This window comes from Amblyomma mixtum, chromosome 3, assembly GCF_055824585.1.
Source record: "Amblyomma mixtum isolate Tamu chromosome 3, ASM5582458v1, whole genome shotgun sequence".
Lineage (NCBI taxonomy): Eukaryota > Metazoa > Arthropoda > Arachnida > Ixodida > Ixodidae > Amblyomma > Amblyomma mixtum.
Window position 1 is genome coordinate 168,294,671 of NC_143014.1, and position 24,458 is coordinate 168,319,128.

The following is a 24,458-nucleotide window of genomic DNA, read 5'->3' on the forward strand; positions in this document are numbered from 1 at the left end:
TTGCTTGTGAGTCATTGCAGCTGAAGATTTTCGAGCGTCGTGGTTTTTTTCCTGTCACCATGTTGAGGAAAAACTTAATTGCAGCTTTTAGTACAGAATGTCCCGGTATTATTACGACCCTCCGTTTTCCTTATCTTACGAATAAGAAAAGCGCTCCCAGGAAACTAGTTTCTCGGTTGGGGTTCACTCAGGGTCATACACATGAAGAGTTTCTCATGCGCTGTATCTATGCGTGCAAGGACGTAGGCTTGGCTTTATGAGAACCGAGTTGGACGACGCACCTTAATCTTGTAGATCGCTCATCGAAGTATATGTATCAGCTGGTAGTTATATCTCAGCGAAATCTTCGGCCCGCTCTTTTCGTTTTATCTGCCTAATCTTGAGTGGCCTGTGTGTTGTTTGCGCCCCGAGTTGAAATGTGTACGCCTAGATGCCGCTCGGAAGTTGCGTTTTTGTCTTTCTTGTTTTTTCACTGAGAAAGTAAAATATGTATACATCTGCGAGCACTAACCTATTGTTTAGAAGTAACTGATAGGAGTATATGTGACATAGTACTTGTTTTCATATCCTGATATGTCCGTGTAGAAGTTTTCACTTTTTGTGCGAACTATTTGCGTTTCGGAGTTTGATAGCGTTTACAGTCTTGGTCTTGAAGCATCAAGAAGCTTAGAGAACTAATCATAAGCCCTGTAAAAAAAGAAAAAAAAAGTGAAAGTAAGATTTTTATTTGAATGAACTTCATTACATGAATTAGGATAAACTTTATTACAGCTGCATTCCCATTTTCTTCAGGTTATATTTTCTTCCTCTTTTACGGACTGTAACATTTCTCAAATTAGAAAAGTGTTTGAATGCAGTGACGTATTCAGCTGTTGTATTTTGTACTTCGTGACTGGGCTTGGTGATTGTGCATTGATAGAAGCAAACATGAGTCAGTAAGGTGTGGTTATAAATCACTGTGGTTGCTGTGGATCTTAATTATTCCTAAAAAGGTATATTGAAAGACATACAGGGTTACATATGCATAGGTGTAAATACATCAGTGTTAGTGGTTTAATGATGACTATACTCATCTTGTTCAAGCACACATAAATGTGTGCAGCATGAACTGATGTGTTTAAATAGCGTGTCCATACTTGTATTCAGGCCTTTATATTTTTTCATACCGTCTGAACATGTCTGTTATTCATCTACATTGAAACACCAACAGTAGCACATATTATTCAAATTACTGCATTCAGCCATGGGTGGAACTATGATTAGTGCAGTAATGTGAAGACTTGTTAATTGTAAACAGCTGGTTTTCCGCGAACATGGAGGGGCTCAGGTAATAATCCATAACATGTGTCTTTTGGCTTTACCTGTTCTGGTTTCGATGTATTCACCTAGGCTGATATGACATGCAGCATTGGCATGAAGCACAGCCTCATGCCTCTGCTATAGAACATCTTGCACAGATTATCCCTTTATCCTCCTGTCTTGTTGTGAGTTTCCTGTTCTTGCTCTCGTGCAGTTTGAACTCTCATAAACAAATAGCCTCTGTGTCATCATTAGAGACCGGATTTTAGGCAAATGCCTATTTTTTTCAACGCTTCGTAGGCGCACCATTTTTACATATGAGCACGAATTAGGTGTTGACAATATGTTTAATACTGTTTTTATAGAGCCTATAAATGCCTATTTTGGGTGTCAGTGCCTATAAATGCCTATTTCCGACGTCGGTGCCTAAAAATGCCCTATTTTACAGAAAAGGGGCCTTAAATACGCTGTGGTTTTGCTTTCAAATTCTGTTTGCTTTCGAATCCATTTCGGTTTTGAGTAGAACACGCACGTGGCAACATGAGATGACCTCGTCAGTTGGCTGTGGTGAACACTGCACCTACGCCGGCTGTGTACACAATACCAACCACGTCGGCCGAAAATATCGAAGCAACCTTTTCCTATTTTCTGCCATTTTATCGTAGCAGCTTGTTGATGACTTTGGCTGTTAAAGTGGTAGTTGACTAGATGGCACCACATTTCGGAAAGTATACAGAACAAGTTATAGGTTCGTCCAAATAATTCCCAGTTGGTTCCAATTGAAACCAACTGTAAAATGTTCCATAAACCTGCTGGAAACAGTTTAATTGGTTAAAATTTCCACCTGGGTAACCTGCCTTATTTTCGTTCCTTGTGCCCCAGCCGCATGCCATCTTCATCAAATGGCATTTGGCGGTAATCTTGTTGGAGCAGGCCACACTAGACAGCTGGCAGTCGTGCATGCATACGAAAATGCATTCGTGCACTCAAATCATAGAGTAAATGACTCAATGACTGCTTCCATTGCTTTAACAGTGATTTCTAGATGGATGACGTTTATTTTACCGTGGATCCTCGTGGATGTACGTAGGCCCGTGCAAAACTATGATTCTTTTCGACATATTCCGCATCAAGCAGCACTGTGTGCAACATTTTCTAGCATCTCGTATTTATGGTTTCCAGACCCTTCTAATGGCAAGCACCATTTAATAGTCGCGTGGCTCCAGACACGTGAAGCCACAAACTATAAAACACTGTTTACACAAATGACAACATATTTATTAATGTTGAAGCATCGTGTATGCCTGCAATGAATAAGTTCAATTCCTGTGTGAGCGAAGACTGAACACATTTGTCAGATGCTTTGCATTGACAATGTTTCTATCAATTTCTAAATACATGACCTCCTGTTAAGGTGTTCATTGTTTCTACTTTTGTACACGACAAGCGAATTGTTTGTTTCGAGGTATACCAAAGTGTTTTAAAAGGATTGGTAACTGTCCCTTTTGCTCTGCTGAAGCATGTGTATGGTACAAAAAGTTGCGCGACAGCCTTAAAAAAAACTGCTTTTAATGTTCGCACCTTGCTTAAGGTCCCAAATCATTCCTGCTGTGTTTTTGTTTTATTTTACGGCAGATATTGCGCGCTGAAGTTCGGAACTGTGTGCACTTTTGATAAAGTTTATATGCCTATTTTTCTCCTAAAATGCAATTTTAGCCACCTATTTATGGCGCCTAAAACGTGCTTTTTAGTGCCTAAAAATCCGGCCTCTAGTCATCATTTTGCTCTTTTTGTCACAGGTGTTAGAAATGCACCTAATCAAAACAATGCATTGCACACTCATCAAGGCTGTATGTTGTGTAATTGTACAAATGTAGGCATGTGAATACTAGTTAAACATCAGATTCATTTTTTAACTCGATCCCCCCCCCCCCCCCCCCCCCCCAAAAAAAAATGATTATCTGTGATCATCATCTGTCTTCACCCACTTTGGTGGCTCAGTGTTCAGAGTACTCGGCTACTGAGTCGGAGGTTGCAGATTCAGTACCGGCTACAGTGGCCTTGTTTCGATGGAGGCGAAATGCAAAAGGCACCGGTATGCTATGAAATATCAGTGCATGTTAAAGAACCTTAGGTGGTCTGCATTAATCTGGAGCCGTTCACTGCTGCATACCTTATAGCCCATGTGTCACTTCGGGACATTAAACCCCACAATTTATGATTGTCATTGTTTAGGCAGTTAGTAGGGAAATATTTGGGTAGTTGACCAAGTCATTGAACATGAAGTCTCAAAGCAGCAGTGTGATGTGCTCTGGAGTATTAAGGTCGGGTAGATGGAGAAGCTTTGACAGATAAAGCGTGGCCACTGTCATTTAAATTACACTTTCTCACATGTAAACGCATGCACACACACATGCACGCCTGCTGTTGCAATACACTTGCTGTGAGCCAGATAGTGTGGTGGGAGTTTACAGAAAACTGTAATTAGAGCAGTGGCAAGGGAGTACAATTTTGTAGTGACAGCTACACTACACCAACAGCTTCGTCTCTTCAGCATTGTCACACTTTCACCGTGGTTGCACCTTGGCCGTGGTCGCACCTCGGTGGACACCTGAACCGCACCGCACAGTAAGGGAGGAAGTGAAATAAGAAAGAGAAAGAGGGGCCGTAATGAAGAAAATGAAAATTGTATTTGAGGACAGGAAATTACGCAGTAACTCTCTCGCATATCTCGGTGGGCACCCATCATCCGTTTGTAGAGGAAGGGAGGAAGTGGGAGTGAAAGAAGAAACAGAAAGAGGGGCCATAATGAAGAAAATGAATTTGAGGAAAGTAAATTGCGCAGTAACTGTGAATCCACGTCCAGGTGTGAAGAAGAAGAAGGAACGCCCAGCGAAACGCAGCGGCAAAAGACTTGACTTTGCAATTTGACTCTGCAAGTTCCACTCGGCCAGCTGTAGCTATCGCATCACTCCAGGTTTAACCAGAGCTAAACCACAGCCAATTTTTTTGTCTTATGAGAACTATTTGAAATTGAAAGAATATTTTGGAGTCTTTTACTGTAGAGCCCTTAACAGAAATATTTTGTTTTTCTCTTTCTGCAAGGAGCTCATTTCTTGTGCGAGTCAGTATTTTACTGTTGGTTTCATCATGGCCATGTCAAGAAAGAACTTATGGCAGTACTGCTAATTATGTGTTATGAAGCCTGCACCTTTGCATACTCATGTCTTTTTCTCAGTCGGTTTGGAGGGTAATACCTGGGCTACATGGGCAAGTTGACATGTCTTTTTCTCAGTCGGTTTGGGGGGTAATACCTGTGCTACATGGGCACGTTGAAACAGCATTCGTGTAACGATATTCAAGGCTTCGATTAGCATTTGAATTCTGTGGAGTTCCATGGTGCGGCGTGAGAATTCCCCAAGGCATTTAGAAACTTCGACATAACTCACTATATTGCAATGGCACTTCTGCCTTAACGTTTTGTTGTTTTTATCAATTTGCTTGTTTTATGTCCATGGTATCTGCTGTTTTATGCTTCTCAATGATGATGGGAGAGGTGCTGCCGATGACCGCTTCAGTTTCATTAAGGGGGCTGCTATTTGGGCACCGAAACTGAGGTGAGCTTTATGTTTTGCAGCTACATAGGCTACAGGAAATAAAAGAAAGACTAGTTCATGTAATGTGTGTAAAATATCTTAACTAGAAGGACATATTTAGTCATAAATTTTAGTTTTGCAGGAGGGTACGTGCTTGTGTTACGAACTCATTTGAAACTCACGAATGTCTTAGTGGTTGGTAGTCCGCCGACTTTAATGTCATTTCAACCGAATGCTGTTGAAAAACTGTGTGCGAGCCCAAAATCAGCAGTTGAGTTGAATGACATTCGGTTCGATAGTATTTGTGCAGTAGCATTAAGGGTCCCATGTTGCAGAAAAGCTGGTGTCGTCGTCTGCGTCACCGTCTTTTGCCATGGGTGAAAAATCCATGAAAAATTCCCCGAGAAGCAACCTGGGTGACAGGTGGGCACCTAGGTCATGTGACTTTGTGGCATCACAACCTGCTCACCAGATTATGGGCAAACTTCCCACCGTGGCAGGTGGCAGTTAAATTAATTATTGGTCACAAGAGGTTGCTCGGAATAGCAACCTGGGTCACGCAAGCCTCACCTTACCGGTGGGCACACCTGCCATCGCAGGGCAGTGGTGCGTCGCTGAAACTGCTGCATCACTGCACCAGAAGTGATATGAGGACTCCGAGGGGTCTATGAATGTAAAGTAGAAAATGACCACTTTTGCATATGTGTCCATTAATCTATTAATGCTATCGCGTCATATACTTAAGGTGGAGCTTAAGTGTCTCCTCCAGTTTTTTTAAACGCCTGTGTAGCATGGGTATTAGACACACTGTGTCTACTGTGCTTATCAATGTTATATTTTTGTTACTTCCGGGAACAACCTACTAGAATGGATAAAAGCTTGTGCACACTGGCTTGCCACACCAGTTTTTTCAGAAAAATCACTTGAACCCTTTGACTTCATGAATTTTATTATATAATGGGATGCCTGCGTAATCCAGTGGATTGTTATGTGGCCCAGCTGACATCAGCTTGCACTAAATGTAATGTCATGATTTCATGTCCATCTGCCACTGCTGACATCTTATTCTGGCCAAGGGGCATAAATACCAGACCAGGATATTTAATTTGAACCATTTGAAGCGACCCTGAGTCAGTTTTTTTTTTTAATCTGAGGCTTTCTATTTCTCTTCATGTGGAAGGTACAGGGTCATGCCCATGGCAGCATCAGGAACACTCCTGGCACTCGGCTGACAAAGTGTTGCTGACAAAGAATGTGCAGCTGGCATGTTTCAGGGCTCCGTTAAGCAGTACTAGTCTGATTCTATTACTGATCTTTGTATTTAGTTAATGCAGGCATAGGATAGAAAACTTGAACAATGTGCAGGAAAGGGGGTAACTTAGCAAACACATTTGGTTTTACTTTCTGTGTTAGCCTTTGGCAAGTGGCAAGAAAGCTGTGTAAGATGAGTTTTATTTTTGGCAGCAGAAGCTTTTTCATTATATAGTTAGAACTTGTTACAGTGATTCTGTAGATGGGCTTCTATTTTTACTTTTTTAAGCATGGCCATAAAATAAAGAAAATTCTTGCAGCATTAAGTTTTTGAATTACAAAGCAATGCTAGTATTAGCAATTTGGCAGCACAATTTTGTTTCCTGCCTGCAGTTTTATTGTTTTTGTTGCTTGAAATGAAACCTTGTGTGCAATGAATAAAGTTCTGTCATTTTTTTTTTTATGCAACTATTTCACAAAAGTGTGAGAAGAAGACAAGACAATGAACGGAGTATACTTGTCCCGCTGCCCTTCTTGTTCATGTCTTTTTCTCTTGGTGTTTCTCTGAGAATTATAACTAACCAACTTGCCAATTAGTGTGTCTTCTGCAGCTATTTTATTTTGTGTGATTCAGGTGTTTTGGGATATTTCTTTTCAACAGGGTCGCAGCTATGAGCCTAATGGAGTGGAAGGCTACAGTGATAACATAATACGATCCGTAAGTTTCGCCGTAAGTGTTGGCCACCTGCATCGCTTACTAGTGTTGCTTGGTGTGCTTTTCCTACTTCCCTTGTTTTGGAGTGTCTTCATGTCCTGCACGTCTTATTGGCCTTTTTTCTTGCCTGTTCTTGCATTTTGCTTGTCTTTACTTTGTGACTACTGTGCTGCTATGCTGCGTTTTTCTGCACCAAAAAGTTTGTCCAGTTTACCTTCTTGCATGGAGTGGATTGTGTTTGTCGTAATAAGAAGTATAAATCAGTTATTGCAGGCTTGCATACTCTTGCAAGCTGGTAAAAACTGTTTATAATGGTTAGTGTAACCTGTTGTGTTCACTGCTTTAATATGCCTTTTAGTGATCTCGGCTACTAGTGTTTGTGCAAATAGTATCTAACCTCAGATAGCTAGTTTCAGTTTGCCTGTAGCATTTTGAGTTTTCCGGTAGTGTTCAATGTGATGGGCTGTGCAGGATGTAGTTAAAAATTGTGCTGCTGTTTCAGATCAACTTAAAATAAAGTGGATATTTTAAACAGACTGTGAACCGTAGTCCTGAGCATTTTACTTTAGTGCAGCGGAGTAATGGGCCTGTTCCAATTATTTTCAAATTTTTTCTGCACAGAAAGCTTAAAGCTTTCTTTTTAACCGAGAAACTTGAAACTGTAGGAACAAATTTATATTTTGTGCCAGAGTGGTCAGTATCCTAACATTTATCGAGAAATCATGGAACTGCATAATGTGGGATTATGCGACTGTGGCTTTTTCAGTGTTTTGATGGTCTTTGTGCTTTGCCTTGTGCTATTCTAATGCAGACTTAAAGTACAGGTTGTTTTGTTATCCTCTAAGTGCTGTTTCTCAGTTAGTAAACACAGTTGCTGGTTACAAAATCGTAATCACTTGTAGTGCCATAGTACAGAAAAATGCATGGCGAGTTGTCACAGTTACTTGCTGGTCACTGTATTTCCTCTTAACAAGGCCCCATTTTTGGTGAAATTGTCATATTTGACATCCTTGAAGGGTAACCTAGTGATCTGAAGTCACTTTATGTTCGAATTTATCACCCCTTTAAGGGGACTAAGCACTGTTGGAAATCTCGTGAATTGGGTCTTGGCGTCTTGCCGAGAGGAACTAATGTCAGTCACAGTGTCATTGAAGCTCAACACAGCTTTTATGAAGTCATATTTTTCATGCAACCATGGGGACAAAATACAGGTGCAAGCTGAGGCACCATAACTGTAAGCAGTTGCTTTATTGATAAAAGTGCTTGACTTCACTTGCAACAAAAATGAGCATAAGTGCGGAATTCTGGGGAAAGTAAATTAGGTAGATGTACTGAACTTCAGGATTTTTGTTCAGTAGGCTAAGTACAGTTGTAATTTGAAACTGAATATCAAGAAAACTAAGGTAATGTTGAACAACGGTGCTTAGGAGAAACGGTTTATATTGGGCAGTGAGATATAGGAAGTAGTGGGTAAGTACATCTCTCTGGGTAAGCCATGGCAGATGGAAGCTATGAAAATGGCACAATATATAGCAGGAATATATAATGTGCTTGAGTGTATTTGGCTGACATTCCACATTGATGTAGAGCAGCTTACTAATATCTCTCAAAGGTGAATGTACAACCAGTGTATTTTGCCAGTATTCACCTTTCGGGCTGAAGTTTGGAGGGTGACGAAAAAGCTTGAAATGAAACTGAGGACTGCACAGCAAAAATATAAAGGAAAATTGTAGTCATAACATTGCAATACAAAAGCAGCATGGCTTAGAGCAGAGTCTCAAATTTTTTGGCCTCTGAGAACACCACTGGCTTTCACTAGGTTCTGGAGATCATGTCATGCTTTTGCTTCTACCCATTTCTGTCAGTCATGCATGCATAAAAAAGTGCATGCAAATGCTTGGCCCTTTTAAGAAATTTCTTCATTAAGTTAACAATGACTGGTTGGTGCAAAAAAAAAGTCTGCTTGGTTAGCTTGGTTAGCTTTTGTAGTAGAGTGAATCAAGAAAAGGTTGGAAAGGGGCATGCATCAATTTAGGTACTTGGGAAAGGCAAGGATTTCAATAAACTTCATTTGAAAACTACGGGATTGAAGAACAAATGTCGGTTAAACATATTTCAGCTGAAATTAAGAGAAAGGAGTGAGCGTGGGCAGGCTATGTGAAGCATTGGAGAGCTAACTGGTGGTTTCAGTTATTGAAACCCATTTTTACAAAGTCAACAAAAAATGGCAAAACTTAAGTAAAATCAGGAATTTAGTTAAACTGAGAAATTGAAAAATATTTGGAGCAAGGTGTAAATTTATTTTGTAGTAAATAAGTTATTTTCTTGGGTGTGTGGTTGCAAGCGTAGGTGTCACTTAATTCTCACAGCTTGACATAGCAGTGGGAGCCTTTTCTGCTCTCTCCCAAGACCTAGCTAATTGCCTTACGAATTTGAGGCAATTTGAGACAGCATCCGCAATCTCTGTAGCTACTGGTACACAGTGTACAACAGCTTCTGTATCGTTCTTTTTTGAGTGGTGTTCTTTGCCAGTCTTAGGCCTAAAAAAAATCTCGTCATCATGTGTCTGTCATATCCATGCCTGTTGTGGCCTGTTGTGGCATAGGTCTTTTTGTAGTTGCAAAGTTCACAAATGATAGGTGTGAATCAAAGCAGTGAAACTCTTCTCACTACTTGAAGGCAGCCCATCGAGGTGCTGCATGAGGCTAGCTGATCAAGAGTGAGCTTCATCATGGGATGTTCTGAACTGGGTGTATTTATAGCATTTCATGGCTACCAACCTGCTTTGTTTCTCTGTAATCTCAGTAGGGATTATATCCTCCCTGAGACAGATTTGCACGGATGAGTTGTATGTTAGTAATCCTACGTGGCATACCTAAATCTTTTAGGCTAGCAAAGTAAACTGGCTGTGATCTTGTTGCGTTTGGCTCCTGTCTTTTCTAACATTCACATGAGGGTACATGTGTGATATTTTTCACCTTTCCCCTCTTAATGTGTTTGTGGAAGGTTCATAAATCAATTTAGGTAGTCAGCCTTGCTTTGTGAAATTGAGATAAGGAACACATTAAGTAAAGTGGCTGTTGGGGTGTCGGGATTTGTTTGTAAAATTGTGTTTCAGTTGCATTACAGTAAAAAAAAAATGGAATGTATCGAAAGGAAGGCGTAGCCAGAAGTGCAAAAGCATTAGGTGAGTTAATGAGGTTAGGAAATTTGCAGAGTTAAAGGTGTCTTTGTCTTGTGAATGACAGGGGTGATTGGAGGTCACTGGTGGAGGCATTAGGGCTATAGTGGACTTAGCTGTTTGATGGTGAGCATAAGACAGCATTGTGCAACTACCTGTTGTCCTTTAGAATTGAAGAAAAAGAAGTGCTGCATCCTTTCAGAGTATTATGCAACAGAGCACAAAACAGACAGTAGTCACCCTAGGTCGGCCTCTAAAACTTGATTAAGAGTTCAGTTCCGTGAAGATGTGTCCAAATTTTGGTGGGCATTAAATAACTTAAACCTGAAGACATTGAAATTAATCAGTATATCCTCCTTTACCACCATTTTTATACTTTTATACCAGATATGCTGTTTCAGTGTGTTAGACTTCTTCTGTTTTGAAAATGTTTTGAAAAGTGTTTTTGTTCTTGTGGTATACTAAGGAAAAAACAGTTCAGAGTGAGCTGGTTGAAAGGTTGGCAAAAGCATTCATTCTCATTGCTTAATCAGGGCACTTAGAAAGCTACAGGACTATTTGTATTGTTCATGTTAAAGGGTCTATGAGGCTGTTTTGAACGTGGGTATCAAATGCATGCAGTATGTAGCCATTGAGCATGCACGCTGTGTGTAACTCCTCAGTAGTGACCCGATAGTTTACAAATCCCGTTCTCATGCCTTGCGGTGACCACCGCCGTCCGTCTTTTTGCTCGAATCCTGCCTTGTGACAACATTTTTCTGTTTGACGTCAGTCATGAGGGGGCTGTGATTGGCTTGCCTGAAACCACAAGGGCGTTTGTGGATGGAAGTAGGTGGGGGGGCGCAGCTAGCTGGAGCCGGCGTCACATCACTTCCTTCCGGTCTCCCCTTTATTCTCCTTCCCACGTGAGCGTGTGGCCCTCTCCAAAAATGTAAACAATCGAAGCCAAGGGGTTGGAGCGGGGTCTGAACCTGTATTCTTTATTTTTTTCTGGCTCTGTCCAGTGTAGTGAGTTTGGAAAGGAAAGTGAATGTTTTCAACTTCCGATATCTTTGGTGCTACATAACTAGATCGAAAAGGTCTTGCAGGAAGATGATGGGTGATTCATATCAGTCAGTGTTTTGCTTTTCTTATCTGCGGTGCAGGCCATTTCAGGGACCCTTTAAGGAGCTGCAGTTTCTTGAAGTATATGTTTTCGTTTTTTCCTGCCAGCCTGTGTGGCATCTTTATTTGTATTCAAGAAAAAAAAAAACTGAATTGCAAATGGTGCCTTTATTTACTCTGCTTTAAAGGTCTTGGTGTTTCATAAAAAGTGCTTAATTTTGTGTTGTGAATATGGAGGCAGGTCTTGTTTCTGTTGGTTTTTGTGACTTGGATGCATGAGTAGTTACACAAAATCTGTACGTAAGAATCGGCTGTGCTAAAAACCATGGCAAAAAAGAAAAATTGCATGCTGGCAGTGTTGACAACTTATACTAATGAACAAATTGAGTTTTCTTGTTTGAGCGCAGTTCTTCAAAATGATGGTAACATTTGGACACCACCATACTCTGCTTAAACTTGTGGAGCTGTGAGATGTATATCCAGTTATGTCATTTCTCTGACTCTACACAAAAGTGCACAAGGCTATAATTCTTACTGTTTCCCACTTTACATTATGATGGTGTTACTGTGTAATAGACTGTGATTTCGAAGGCAGGCAGTGCTGGGCATGCATTGTAATCAGGTCTCTGGCATCAAGGCTTGGGCATTATGTGAAATGTGGCGCAAATTTACATCATTGTGCAAAAGTCAAGGCGATGTGGAACATTGTTTTATTGAAACAGTATTATAGTTTGAAACTGTCTCTGTGCTTAGTAAAACGTGTGGTTCTTTTGCTGTAGTTGTCAACTTGTGATGCATAATGGCAGGCAGCCCAGTATATAGAAGCATCTTTTATTGTTCCATTTTCATGTTTTCAAACTGCACAGTGACCCCTTTTGGTAGAGGGTTGTAGCCCAGATATTAGCGATATTTGGTGCATATTTAAAATTTGTAGTATTTAACTGCCTGTAGTTTTTATTACATTTCATGGAAGCGTGGTGAACTTCCTTTAGTACAACGTGTTCGCTCAGTGATAGTAATTCTTAAGTTCTGTTAATTTCTTTTGCATGCATTCCAACATGGTACCAGATACTGTGGTCCCCTCTGGTTACAAGTTCACCACTTGGACACATTATTACATTTTGATGTGTTTTACACACTCATACATTTCTTACTATGTTGTTGGGGTTCGACTGTAATGTGTTGCCATGCTAATGCTTGATAATTTAACCTTCTTGCTTTTTTTATTTATTTGGCATGAAGTTCTGCTTGGCTGCCATATAGCATGCATGTTTGTGGAGTTTGGAGGTTGGCATTAGCATTTGTTTTATTTTTCACCTTTTCTATTCACATCAACCTCAGAGTATGCATTTTTGCATGAAATTCATTTATATCCAGTATGGTTTCTTTAAAGGTATGTCTGCAACTGGCAGAAAAATACTGTACAGATTTTTCACTGAACTTCACTTTTTACTGAACTTCACGGAACTTCACTGAATTCCTTTTTGCTTGATACCTAAGTAATTTCATGCCGAACAAAACTGCAAAAGTGGCATTGGAATACATTCAGAAACGCTTAAATATGAACACTCTGGAAACAGTGATTTGTTGTGCGTCATGCAGAAAGGGAACCACTGGCATCTTTGAGAGCTCAGATATAGTTAACAGTCATGCAGTGTGAACACCATAACCTGATGTGTTCTAGGGACAAGAATACAAGAATGCTTAAATGCCCATTGTATCTGGATTATAGCTTGTGTCACCCGGATAGAGCACAAATGGTTCTGTGCTGTGCACCAAAGTGTAATATGACTACTTCAAATTTTATACTTCAAAAAAATTTTTCTCACTTAACACGGAGGTTGTTTTGGCAAAAATTCATGGCCACAATTCATGTATAATATGCATTGATAAAGGCATCATGTGGCACATTTTTACTTTGATCACTTTTGGTGTATATATTACTCCTAAAGTACCTTAATGCATATCCAATTAAATTAAGGCCCCGCCGCGGTGGCTAAGTGGCTACGGCGCTCGGCTGCTGACCCGAAAGACGTGGGTTCGATCACCAAAATTGAATTAAGCTTTTCTTTTTCCTTTTTTTAGATTTATTGTTTTTAAAATGTACAATATATATTTTCCTGAACTTTTCAGATATTAAGGCAGCACCCTCATGAACTTTCCAGACCTAGTTTGTTCTGCACATGCATCAATATTTTGAAATTAAGTTTTCTTATGACACAATTTTTGTGCAAATCTATAAAGTTTGTTAAGCCATAACATCATCATGACTATTTTTGCAATGTACTGTCAGTGCTACAGTAAAATGGAAGAAATATTCTTGGAAAAATCTGAGACTGTCTCCAGCATGTCTGGGAAATTCATGTGTGTGTGATGAGCCTGCAATGCCTGCAGTAACCTGCATGAACCTTTGGTGTTCACTTCTGTCAGAACATTGAATATCTGCATCATTAATTTTCACACAGGGCACTTTGCATGTGATCTTTTTACATGTTGGAGTCTTTCTTGTGCTATTTCATGACACTACTAACATGCTAGACATAAGCTTTCAGCATGTGTGGCTTTGTCATTGAGTAAGCAAGCAGGGTGGCTATTAGCTGTGTACTGTTTTAGTGGGATGCTTGGTGTTAAGTTGGTTCTCACTGTAGTTTGCCAATATGCTTTAGCCTATGTAATTCTTAGCAATGCATGCCTTCTTCAGGCTGTAGCTGGAAGGGCATTTTATTATAAATTTTGTGTGGATTATTTTACTTCTACTGCAAGTGCACTTTTTTAAATAACAAAACTTCTTTCAGTGTTTTTTCTTCCTGACTTAGGAGATGTTTCCAGTTCTTTTGCATTTGATTTTGCAGCTGTCACTGGCTTGGTCTATAGGTGTCTACACTTCACCTATTATAGCTGCAGTCCTGTACCGAAGAGGTAAGGCATAGAGCTAGAAATATCCTAGTTGCAACTTGCGCTTATAGGCTTGTATTCATTTTTTTCTTGTCTTTGGTGTGTTGTTGATGCCATAATACAACTCATTTTTTTTCTTGTTCCTTTTTTGTAATTCTGTTCGCACAAATTCTGTTTACATCCATGTAATTATTATATGCATGCAATAGCTTCTATTACTTTACACATCAATTTCGAACACATACTTTTGAAATGGCTGTTGTACCATTTTAGGCGTGCAAAGGTGATGAAGTATTGGCTGGTGTTGGCTGATGTATGGTACAATGATATAAAATAAGCATTAAGCCAGTACATATTGCTTGGGGTCTTAGATCAAACAGATACTGCGCTTCATCCTGACATGAGGCCACACTTTATGTATCGAGGACAAGGGGTAAAAAAAAGAGATGAAACCTGACAGGAGTCTTGACTTGGAAATTTATTTCGTAAGTGCTCCTTTAGAAAAGCCCGTATTTATCCTGAATGTTAAGGCCAATATAGTTTTGAATTTTCTTAGAAAGGAAGAACTGCTTTGTATTCATGATATTTTTTGTTTGAATTGTATATGTATAGCATTGTTCTCTCTTGTGCAGGTTATGTCACATTTGAAGGTGTTTATGCCCTGACCAGGCTGGCAGGTGTCATATGTGTGGTCATGGTTGGTACTATTTGCTTAAGAGGTAGGTATAATACCCTAATGCAGTTGTTGCTCAGGAACATATACAAGTATTGGTAGCAGACAAGTTCATTTAGCAGTGTTGTAAACTATTGTGACGTTTACAAATTAGATGTTTTTCTCGCAATTTTATCTGAGGAGCAAAGCCTGTTATCTTTCATTATGTATAGTTTTTGAAGCATTGTACCAGATGTTCATATTTGTAATAGTGACTGTACTGCTTATTACACTACTAAGGTCCGGCAAACAATAGTAGTGGTTTTAGGATAGTTGCCTTTCTGGTGATTCTAGTATGTCTAGTGAAGGATGCAATGTCATTGGGTGAGATCTGTTACATTAGTGTTTCATTGAAACAATCAGATAAGAGGAAGTCTCCAGAATTTTCTCAGCCCATTATTATGTATTGGAGGTTTTGTTTGTGTAAATTTCCCAATAATGTGGCTGTATGATTTGCTGAATTTTCATAAACTTTTTTTTTTTTTGTAGGCATTGGGCGGATTGCCAGTTCAGACTATGGTCAATTCTTGCGAGCCCTCCAGGCTGCTCAACAAAACCTGAGCAAAGAATCAAAGGTAGGGTTGTCCATGATTTTTTGTTTCTTTTTTTGGGGGATGCACTTCATGGAGGTACAAATTATTTTCTTTCTTTATTCGAGATGGAGCTTGCCAAGTACGACAGTGAATTCTATGCCTGGCCAATAGACTTCCGCTGGAATGACCCCCTTGTGTGAGCATTCTCTTTAACTTCTCTTTGCTATGTATGCTTTTTTTCTGTAATTTGGACATTCCGCTTTTAGACATGACTTGACATAAGCTGATGTGTTACACCAGGTCTCAAGGATCATTATTTTTGTTTCCAATGTGTTAACTGTTATTTTCTCATGCAGGTAAGCACGGCATTGCAATTTGTCAACTCTTATTTTAAGAACTCTTTCATGTGCTCACAGTAATGACCTGCATGGTTTTGAAAAAGAAACAGAATAGGTATATTCTTAAAACTGTAATTACCCATATATCAGCTCTCTTACAGTGGTAGTGGTAAAGGTGACGCTTATTCACAAACTGGGAACCTTCTTTACCATTGCGGGCCTGCCACAGCCTCTGTCCAATTATATCTAGGTAACTAAACAGTCTTGTGGCACCCAGATAAAAGGTTACTAAAAAGTGTAGGATGTTGCCACATAGGTTGTCAGAGGTGGTACCCAGGCTTCTGTAAAACTGTAGAAGCATTTTTACTGTTGAAACCATTTGTTTAACATGCTTCATCATTAGCTCACTTGAATTTCATCCAAAAACTGCTCGGTGAAGTCACCTGAGATGCAAGAAATAGTTATATTGTTTGTTAATTCCTAGGAAAGTATTTAATACCTTATGTTTGCTATGGTAACATATCAAGTATCTGGTGTTTACAACGTTTGCTAGTAACACAGAACTAAAGGTATCTTTCTGTGGTTTTTAATTTCTGTGATTTGATAACTTACTAATATTCAGCTGTAGAGAAAAAAAAAGCGTTGCTTACAGTAGATAATTTGGAACAGGTTGCTCACAGTTTTTTTCTTTTTTTTTTGCGCCTTAGTTGAATTAGGAAACTCTTGAAAGTACATAGCAACATTCAGGTAAACCCACCTCATTCTTATACACTTGAGAGCATTCTGCATTTGTCAGGAGGATATGAAACATGCAGTAGCTATGATGACATAAGCGAGTGAAGGAAAGTATGCTCATAGCATATCAATATCAATCATGTCATAATCTTAACATGGCTAGAACAGAAGCGACAGAAGAGGCTACAGAACAAGACTGCAATAGAAAGAGCTAATACCGCTGGGACACATGCACTTTCAATAATGATCAAGCTCAGTGAAGATCCGGTGTTGCTACATAGCCAATTCAGTCGCAATTGCACCCAATCCTGCTCAGCACCAGGCTGGATCTTAAAGCACAATCGAAGCTTTTGGTCATGATAAACGACTACTAACCTCATGCTTAGATAACGGTCAGAAGGAAACTAAAAATGAAATGAACGTAAAGATATTGTATTATAGTTATAACACTTAAAAAGGAAACTTGATTTTAGTCGGCATCTCTTCATTTTCAAAATTATTTTAGTACTCTCAACAGCGCGCGTCTTCCTGTGCAGTAGTGAATAAACGCAGCACCCGCATGCACAGCCTGGTAGTATTGTAGGCAGTCACAGATCCACAGATTTTTTTATTAGAAGTGTTTTTGTATACCTTTACTTGGTTACAAACCCATTTGTTGGCCACAGTTTGTAGTAGAACCCCTCTTTAGTGAAGTCACTTGGATCTGCACAAATGTTTACAATGTCATTATTTTATCAGTTGTTGGTTATGGTATCGTCCTGGGGATGCTGTCTGACAATTAATTCGGCCTCTTACAAAGAACATAGTTTAGAAAACAAGTGTGTAGAAATACCTGCCATTCTGCTCTGGTCATCCCATTATGTGCTAATTGTTTATTTTAGTGATCACAGTCATCACATTTTATGTTTTCGCAGCTTCGATTTCGTCTAAGCCTTGCTAAGTCTTGTAGAATGCCACATTTGCACAAATATTATGCGGCCACAAACGTAGTGCAAGGGGGGTGTTGAAGTTTGATTAAATATGAAAAACCAAAGTTTTGCGTGAACATGGCATCATCTCTCGTGTCCTTAGTGTCTTTTAGAAAAACCAGTAAAGAAACACATACAACACAATCGAGTGTGGTAAAACCATCCATGCAGTTCTACTGTGCCTCCACTTCTTGCCACCACTGCTTCGTGCTTCGCACTGTCCAGGGCTGCAAACATTCGCCCTTTTCTGTCCTTTTCTAGACTTCACTGCAATTTTACTCTCTTGCCTTTTTCATCAGTCCACACCACCTTGTTTCCACGTTTATAGTCAGCTTTGCTTTTTTTTTTTCCCCCTGTGTGCGTCAGGTGCTTTGCCTCATGAGCCTGGTGGCTAAGCCATCTCAAAAAGTGCCATTTTATCAACTTCAATATGCATTTGCCTCTGACTGTTGGCCTTGTGACTATGCCGTTTAGCATCTGTGGCTCGGAGTTGTCTTAGAGTATGCACATGCCGCTATGTCATAATTCCATGGGAGATTGCCCACTATAAAAGAAAAAAGAGGTACATTTGTTTATGGAAATCAAAATGGGACCGCAGTTTCACTTTATTATATCCGAGTTTACTATAGCAGGGTTCTATTAGTGTACAGCTGTGTGTGCACGCAGTGCCTTCTGACGTTTAGCGGGCCAACTTATTGATCAGGATCGAGTAGCAGTGTTGGAGGATTGGACTCGATTGAGATCAGAAATGCCTATGTGACAGTGGTAAAACATTATGGCTAATTTTCTAATGTTTTATGTGGTAAATAGAGTCAAGTGAAACAGACAAAGGCAGGAAAATGTGTGGGGATTAGGTAAGAGCTTCAAACCAGGACCAGGGCAGTTGGATTTGATTGGAAGATGCCTTCATCATGCTGTGGACATGATATGGCAGGTGTTGATAATGATGATAGTAATGAGATGGTGCAGTTTGTAATGGCATACATTTGCCACTAAAGGTGGCATGTGTGTGTGTGTGCATGCACGCGTGCGTGCGTGCGTGCACATGCACCTACTAAGCTTTGGCTGTTTAGTGTTATTGGTTGACTGTCATATCAGTGGCACCAAGTCGCAGACTTTTTTTGGATGCTGATTTCTTGGAAGCGTTTGATTTTCTTGTCTGTGGTGCTGTCATGTATCCCATTAAATGAATGTACAGTCATGACTGAAGTTGCGTACATGATGCAATTTATTGCTTCATTTTTTGCAAGTCATTAGTGCACACTACAGCAGTACCAAGTCGAGCCGCTGCATGGCTTGTACATGACCTCAGTAATTAAAACTCTATTGATTTGAAATGTGTAAAAATAAAATGGAAATCAAATAAATGGGAGCCATTTTATTAAAGTGTGGGATTTAACTTATTTTCTGAGTTTAAACAGGGACTGCATCTTCCATGTGTGAATGCATGGTGATATCACTGCCACACACACCCTCCACCATGCTAATTTAACTCGTGTTAAGCTTTGTGGAACTTGTCTATGTTGAGTGCTTTTGTCTGTGACATGTGAGGAAGAAGTAGCAAAGCATTTGGGAGCCCCAAATGGCCACGCCAGAATTGTGAACAGGAGAAAGCAAAATGGCACTGCTTCTAGAAGCAAGGATGGCTAGGACTGTACTCTCATGGAAGTGTTCTGTAATCCTTGCTTTTTCATCATGATACCAACAACAATTAATGTTTTGAGTCTTATGTCATCAGTATCATGAAGTGTAAGCTGTAACATATTGAGTGTTCACAAAAAAAAACGAGACTGGTCCAGTAAAAATATTGTACTTATAGAATCAGTTCTCTGTGACGTCATCACCTTCAAAGTAGTTGCTTTCAGCATTCACACACTTTTGCATTCGGTGCTGCCATTGCTGGTAACAGTTCTGGAACGAGGTTTTTGGAAGGCCCTTCAGGAGATTCTCCATTTTTGCCTGAACCTCTTCAACTGAGGTAAAATGGGTTCCTTTTAAGCAAGATTTAACTTTAGGAAATAAAAAAATTCGCATGAAGCCAAATCAGGTGAATAAGGAGGATGCCCCATCACAGTAATGTTTTTGCTGGCCAGAAACTGCTTGACAGATAAGACCGTGTAAGCGGGTGCATTGTCCTGGTGCACGGAGATAGAAGGCTTTTAGGAGGCGCAACTCCTGGCCCCCGCGGCCGGCGCGGGCGGCCAGAAAACGTCACGTGGAGGAGAGGAAGGGAGGTCGGTTTCCGTGGCGCGCGGTAGATGGCGCTCACGCGCGGTGCCCGCTGTGCCCGCTTGGGCAGCGCGAGGTACCGCGCTGCGCGGTGCATGGCGCGGTTTCGGGACGATTCTATCTCCGTGGGGACGGCGGAGCGTGCAAAAAAAAAAAAACAGTGCGGGAATATATTGGCGGGGTGTTACAGGGAACCCCTCCGTTTGTGGTCTGGGGCCGCTGATGGGGTATCAAGAATGTTACCATTCCAGCCGGCTTGCACGGAGAACGGCGGCTAAGTAGTTGTAGACGCCGTGCTTGTAGCTGTGGCTAAACTAGCCAGCTCACGGACGGGCTCACATTTTTTTTTTTTTACATTGCACCGCTCCCTTTTCATCCCCTGCGGTCAGAGGGACGCCGAAGTGGGCTTCCAAACGCTGTACTTTCCCTGTAAGGCGGGTCGAATCCCACGATGAACGAGCCCAGCTGGCTCCTTATCTCCCCTGCCTCTTTAGCTGCAAGGGCATCACAACGCTGTCACTGCTAATTGGGCACTGCACGTATCGATACGGCTTCGTGTCACCGAGCGGCCTCTTTCATCTTGTTGTGGAGCGGTCCATTGTAGCTAGTCATGCTTGAGCCCTTCTATTTGGGTATTCGGGTCAAAATGGGCTAACACAATGCGTCGCTGCCCCGGTCAGACTGTCTTGAGAATGGCGAGCAAGACAGCCCTGCTTGTGCACAGTGACGGCTGGGAACCCCCCCCCCCCCCCCCCCTCACTCCCTGCAGAGGAGCTCCGCCAAATCTTTTAGCAGCTTCGGACACAAACTGGCGGAAGACAAGAAACCAAGAAAAAATAAAAAATAAGGAATACACTGTAACACGTAACACCCTCGAAACAGCGAGTGGGGTCGTGTGTTCTAGTCTCCAGAAGCTGTGTGACCGGCGTGGTAGAGTGCTCGCGCTCGAGTCCTGGTCTATATATATCTCCGTGGACCTGGTACGTCTTACTGCCTCGTTATAGCATACGATGGGACGTAAGTGCTTTGTTCCGAACTGTAATAGCGGATACAAGTCCTGCAAAGAAAGTGTCATCTCCTTCAAGGCTCCCAGTGACCAGCAGCGATGTGTATCCAACGAATTTCTTTCAGGACCATCAAGTAAAAAAGGGCAGCCATCGCGCGCGGCAGTGCCCACCAATAGGCGGAAGAGCGCCAAGCCGCAGGAAACATCAACGGTTAGAATTCGAATGTCGATTGCCTCCCGTACTACGAAGCCACGTTTTACCGCACGATAACTCAGGGCAGCATGACATTATTGTGAAGAAAATGTTGGCCGCGCAAATGCTCTCCCGCGGAAGCACTGAAATGCGCGCGACGGCGCGAGCGCGCGTCGTCCTCGGGAACCTGACGAGGGCGGCATCCGGCGGCGGTCGAAGGAAGCAGACAGCGCCTGTGACTCTCTGCGGTCGCGGGAGAGAGGCGACTTTCGCCTCCTAAATGCTTCTATCTCCGTGTCCTGGTGCAACAGCCGTCCATCACTCCACAACTGCGACCTTTTTTTCCAAATTTTTTCACGAAGTCTTTTTAGTACTTCAATGTAGTAGTGTTGATTAACAGTCTGACCACTGGGAACCCACTCAATCATTACAATTCCATGAATGTCGAAGACAACATTGCCTTGAATTTTGATTTTGACATGCATGCTTTTTTGGGTCTTGGGGATCCTGGAGACTTCCACTGCATTGACTGGCACTTACTTTCGGGGTGATAGGTAAAAATCCATGTCTCATCACATGTTACAACAGATTCCAACAAATCTGGCTTGTTTGCAATGCGTTTTAACATGTCCACACACACGTCTTTACAGCACGGTTTTTGGTCATCAGACAGACTTTTGGAACAACCTTCGCACAAATCTTCCTCATGTGTAATTCGTCTGTCGAACAGCTTACCTATCCAAGTTAACCAACTCCACCATTGCACGAACACTTAATCTTTGGTCACCCTGGATCACATCACGAACTTTGGCAATTTTTTGGTCTATAATCGCTGACCTGGGGCGCCCAGCACGTTCATCATCTTCCATACTGTCCCTTCCCCCTGAGAACCGCTTATGCCATTCAAACACATGTGCACGAGACAGAGTTTCACCTCCATAAGCCTTGGTTAACATTTGAAATGTTTCCGTGGCTGACTTCTTAAGTTTCACAAGAAACTTGATGTTGATTCGCTGTCCGGTTTTTACATCAGTCATTTTTCCGGCAGAATGCAGTTGCACGTGTTCGCTCAATGACGCAGCACTCCCAACTGGCATGATCGGTTCCGTCGAAACTGGCCGCATGAATAGAGGAGGTGTGTGGGATGACGTCAGCAAAACAGTTGTTGCAAACTCCACTCTTTTACCAGCTACACACTTAGTCTTGTTTCTTTTGTGTTACACCTCGTATGCCCTCGGCTGTGAAACATTTCTATGCCGAAATTAGGAAAGCTAATGCTGCTGGAGTGTTTGCCTTGGGCACGTCTGTTTGTAATCTTTTCTGCCGTCATTGTTTTCCTGTACAGCATGCATGGTGCTTTCTCCATGGCATTGTCACTTTGACATGTTGTCTTAGCCTCATCATGAGCATTCATTGGTGCCATATGCTGACTGGGGTGTTCAGCCATAGAAAAATAACATCACTGTTGCCAAGCTCTAGAAAGATGCCACATGGAAGTATCCGAATGAGGCGAAGAGCTATTGACTACTTTTAGCTGCTTGGCAGGAAGATTAAAGTGACTCATTGTTTTGCCTGAATTTGTTTCCTCCACCCTGACTGCTGAAGTTTTGCGGCATTTGTAATAAGATCCCCATTGAGTCTGAAAAACCTTAATCAACTACAGTACCAGTGTGGATGCTGAAGTGGCTAGTATTGTGACAGAAACCATGCACGGACTTGACATGCAAGCAGAAAGGATTTGTGCGCATTGACTGCAGAGCTTTAACTTTTCTTGTAACTGTTATCCTTATGAAAAAGCCAGCTGTTTGCAGAAAGGAAAAAAAAATCATTTGTAAAAAAAAAATTGAATTTAGAAAATTTTCGGAAAAGTTGTTCAACCATTTCTTTTGCTCGTTTTTTGCCTTTTTACTTTGTAGGGACAAGAGCAAACCACGTGTAGAAGTGGAAAGTCAGCCATCAAAACGAGGCAGTTTTTTTGCAACTTTGCGTGCCTTGCCATGTGAGGTATTGAGGTAAGCCTTGCACAGTTTGCATACCTGACAAGTTTTTGGATTTGACCTTATAAAGCCTGTTTTTTAGAGTTTATTTGTGAGTTTTATTTCCAATATTAGCTCGCGCTGTTGCAGAATTGTTCTCTCCCTTTGCCACTTAGGTGCAGCAGGTTGGTGATAAAGGCGGTAATATTGATTGGATGCTTAAATAACTTCATTATATTTCATCCTTATTTTCAGTTACATTGCAGTACACACATTTGGTCGAAGAATGATGTACCCTGGAACAGTCCAGTTGCTTCAAGCTGCAGTTGGTATGCAATTTTTGCTTTTGTTTTAAGTTTGATTATTAATTTTTTTTTGGCTGCTTTATTTTAAAGGACACGCACGCCCTCCATATTGTCATTCAGTCTGGAATAGTGCTAGCATAATACAGGGCAGTCTTTTGCATTATTGCTTATTTTTATAAGCGTCTGCAGCAACGACAATTTTCGTGTTGGATCTGTTCTAAAGTAAGTCGTGTATTATGGTAATTTTTTAGCATTTTGTATGTAGCAGTTGAGTTGAGATTTTCAGTTATTTTTTTACTGAGTGATGGCAAAGAATTTAATTAATTTCTGAAATATTAATAAACAAACAGCATACCTGTCAGCATGAATCACTTAGTCGAGTGTCGTTGTGCCGATTATGGCATTGCCAGGAGTGAAGCTGATGGTAGCAGCTCATCTTTGTCTATAATGTTTACTAATTGTGTGTTACCCGTGATTCATTCGATGAGTTTAATGCATTTCGAAGGACTGAACCGTTGCATTCATACAGTGACTGTCTACAATACACGGTAGTCTTCAAGCTCCACCTGCCACTGGAAGCACTAATTTTTAATATCTTTAGGCGTTTAGCTTAACCCGAAAGACGCGGGTTCGATCCCGGCCACGGCGGTGGAATTTCTTTGGAGGAGAAATTCTAGAGGCCCCGTGTACTGTGCGATGTCAGTGCACGTTAAAGAACGCCAGGTGGTCGAAATTTCCGGAGCCCTCCACTACGGCGTCTCTCATAGCCTTAGTCGCTTTGGGACGTTAAACCCCATAAACCAAACCAAACCTTAACGTAGTGTTCCTCTTGGTAATTACTTGAAAGCTAAGATAGATCCAGTTTTTCACGCCTTCAGTTCAGGAGTGCACAATTTGTGCAGGTGGTTGTCAGCTTTGTGAAGGTGGTAATAGTCTGAATCACCTTAGAATGTGCACTCAGCGCACCCTGCCTCAATCACAAAAAAAAAAAAAAAATGTAGCCCTTTCACAAATGCATTAATTATTTATGCTTTTGAAGGTCAGTGTGGCTGTTGTATCATTGAACTTTGATAATCAGGTTTTTTTTACCTTGTCTGTAATGATGGTAATGACCAGGACTGGCCCAAAGAAGCTTAGATAAAGCAGTGCTTGTGTTCAAGCCCTTTTATAGATGCATGTTTTGTTCTTTTGGTACCAACTTATGTCCTCATTGAGAGTACTTTGTAGGGTCATAGAGGGGCAGCAAGCTGTCTCATTGTTGAGAATGCTTGCACACTCATGTTAAAGGGGTGGAGACACCAAATTTATGGTTCGCGCGTTCTTAGTTGCAAACGTTTCTTATGGCTCCAGGAAGCATGATACACACTCAAAGATCCATATATTCACAGTGAATAATTTATTATAGCATTTTTAGGTGAACGA

The 24,458-nt window shown here is 41.1% G+C and overlaps 1 protein-coding gene across 6 annotated transcripts in view; it reads left to right on the plus strand.

Moving 5' to 3' along the window:
• The window catches only part of LOC149352643 (phosphatidylserine lipase ABHD16A), a 103,159-nt gene that overhangs the window by 38,385 nt on the left and 40,316 nt on the right, over positions 1 to 24,458 (plus strand). For 4 of the 6 annotated variants that reach the window (XM_089581844.1, XM_089581840.1, XM_089581843.1 and 1 more), the window contains exons 2-8: positions 6,808 to 6,876; positions 13,999 to 14,065; positions 14,674 to 14,760; positions 15,243 to 15,328; positions 15,412 to 15,482; positions 22,672 to 22,767; positions 22,987 to 23,060. In XM_089581844.1, the coding sequence (XP_089437970.1) occupies positions 6,808 to 6,876; positions 13,999 to 14,065; positions 14,674 to 14,760; positions 15,243 to 15,328; positions 15,412 to 15,482; positions 22,672 to 22,767; positions 22,987 to 23,060 (550 nt within the window). The remainder of the gene's footprint in view (positions 1 to 6,807; positions 6,877 to 13,998; positions 14,066 to 14,673; positions 14,761 to 15,242; positions 15,329 to 15,411; positions 15,483 to 22,671; positions 22,768 to 22,986; positions 23,061 to 24,458) is intronic. The other 2 variants (XM_089581845.1, XM_089581841.1) reach the window with 1 other exon arrangement.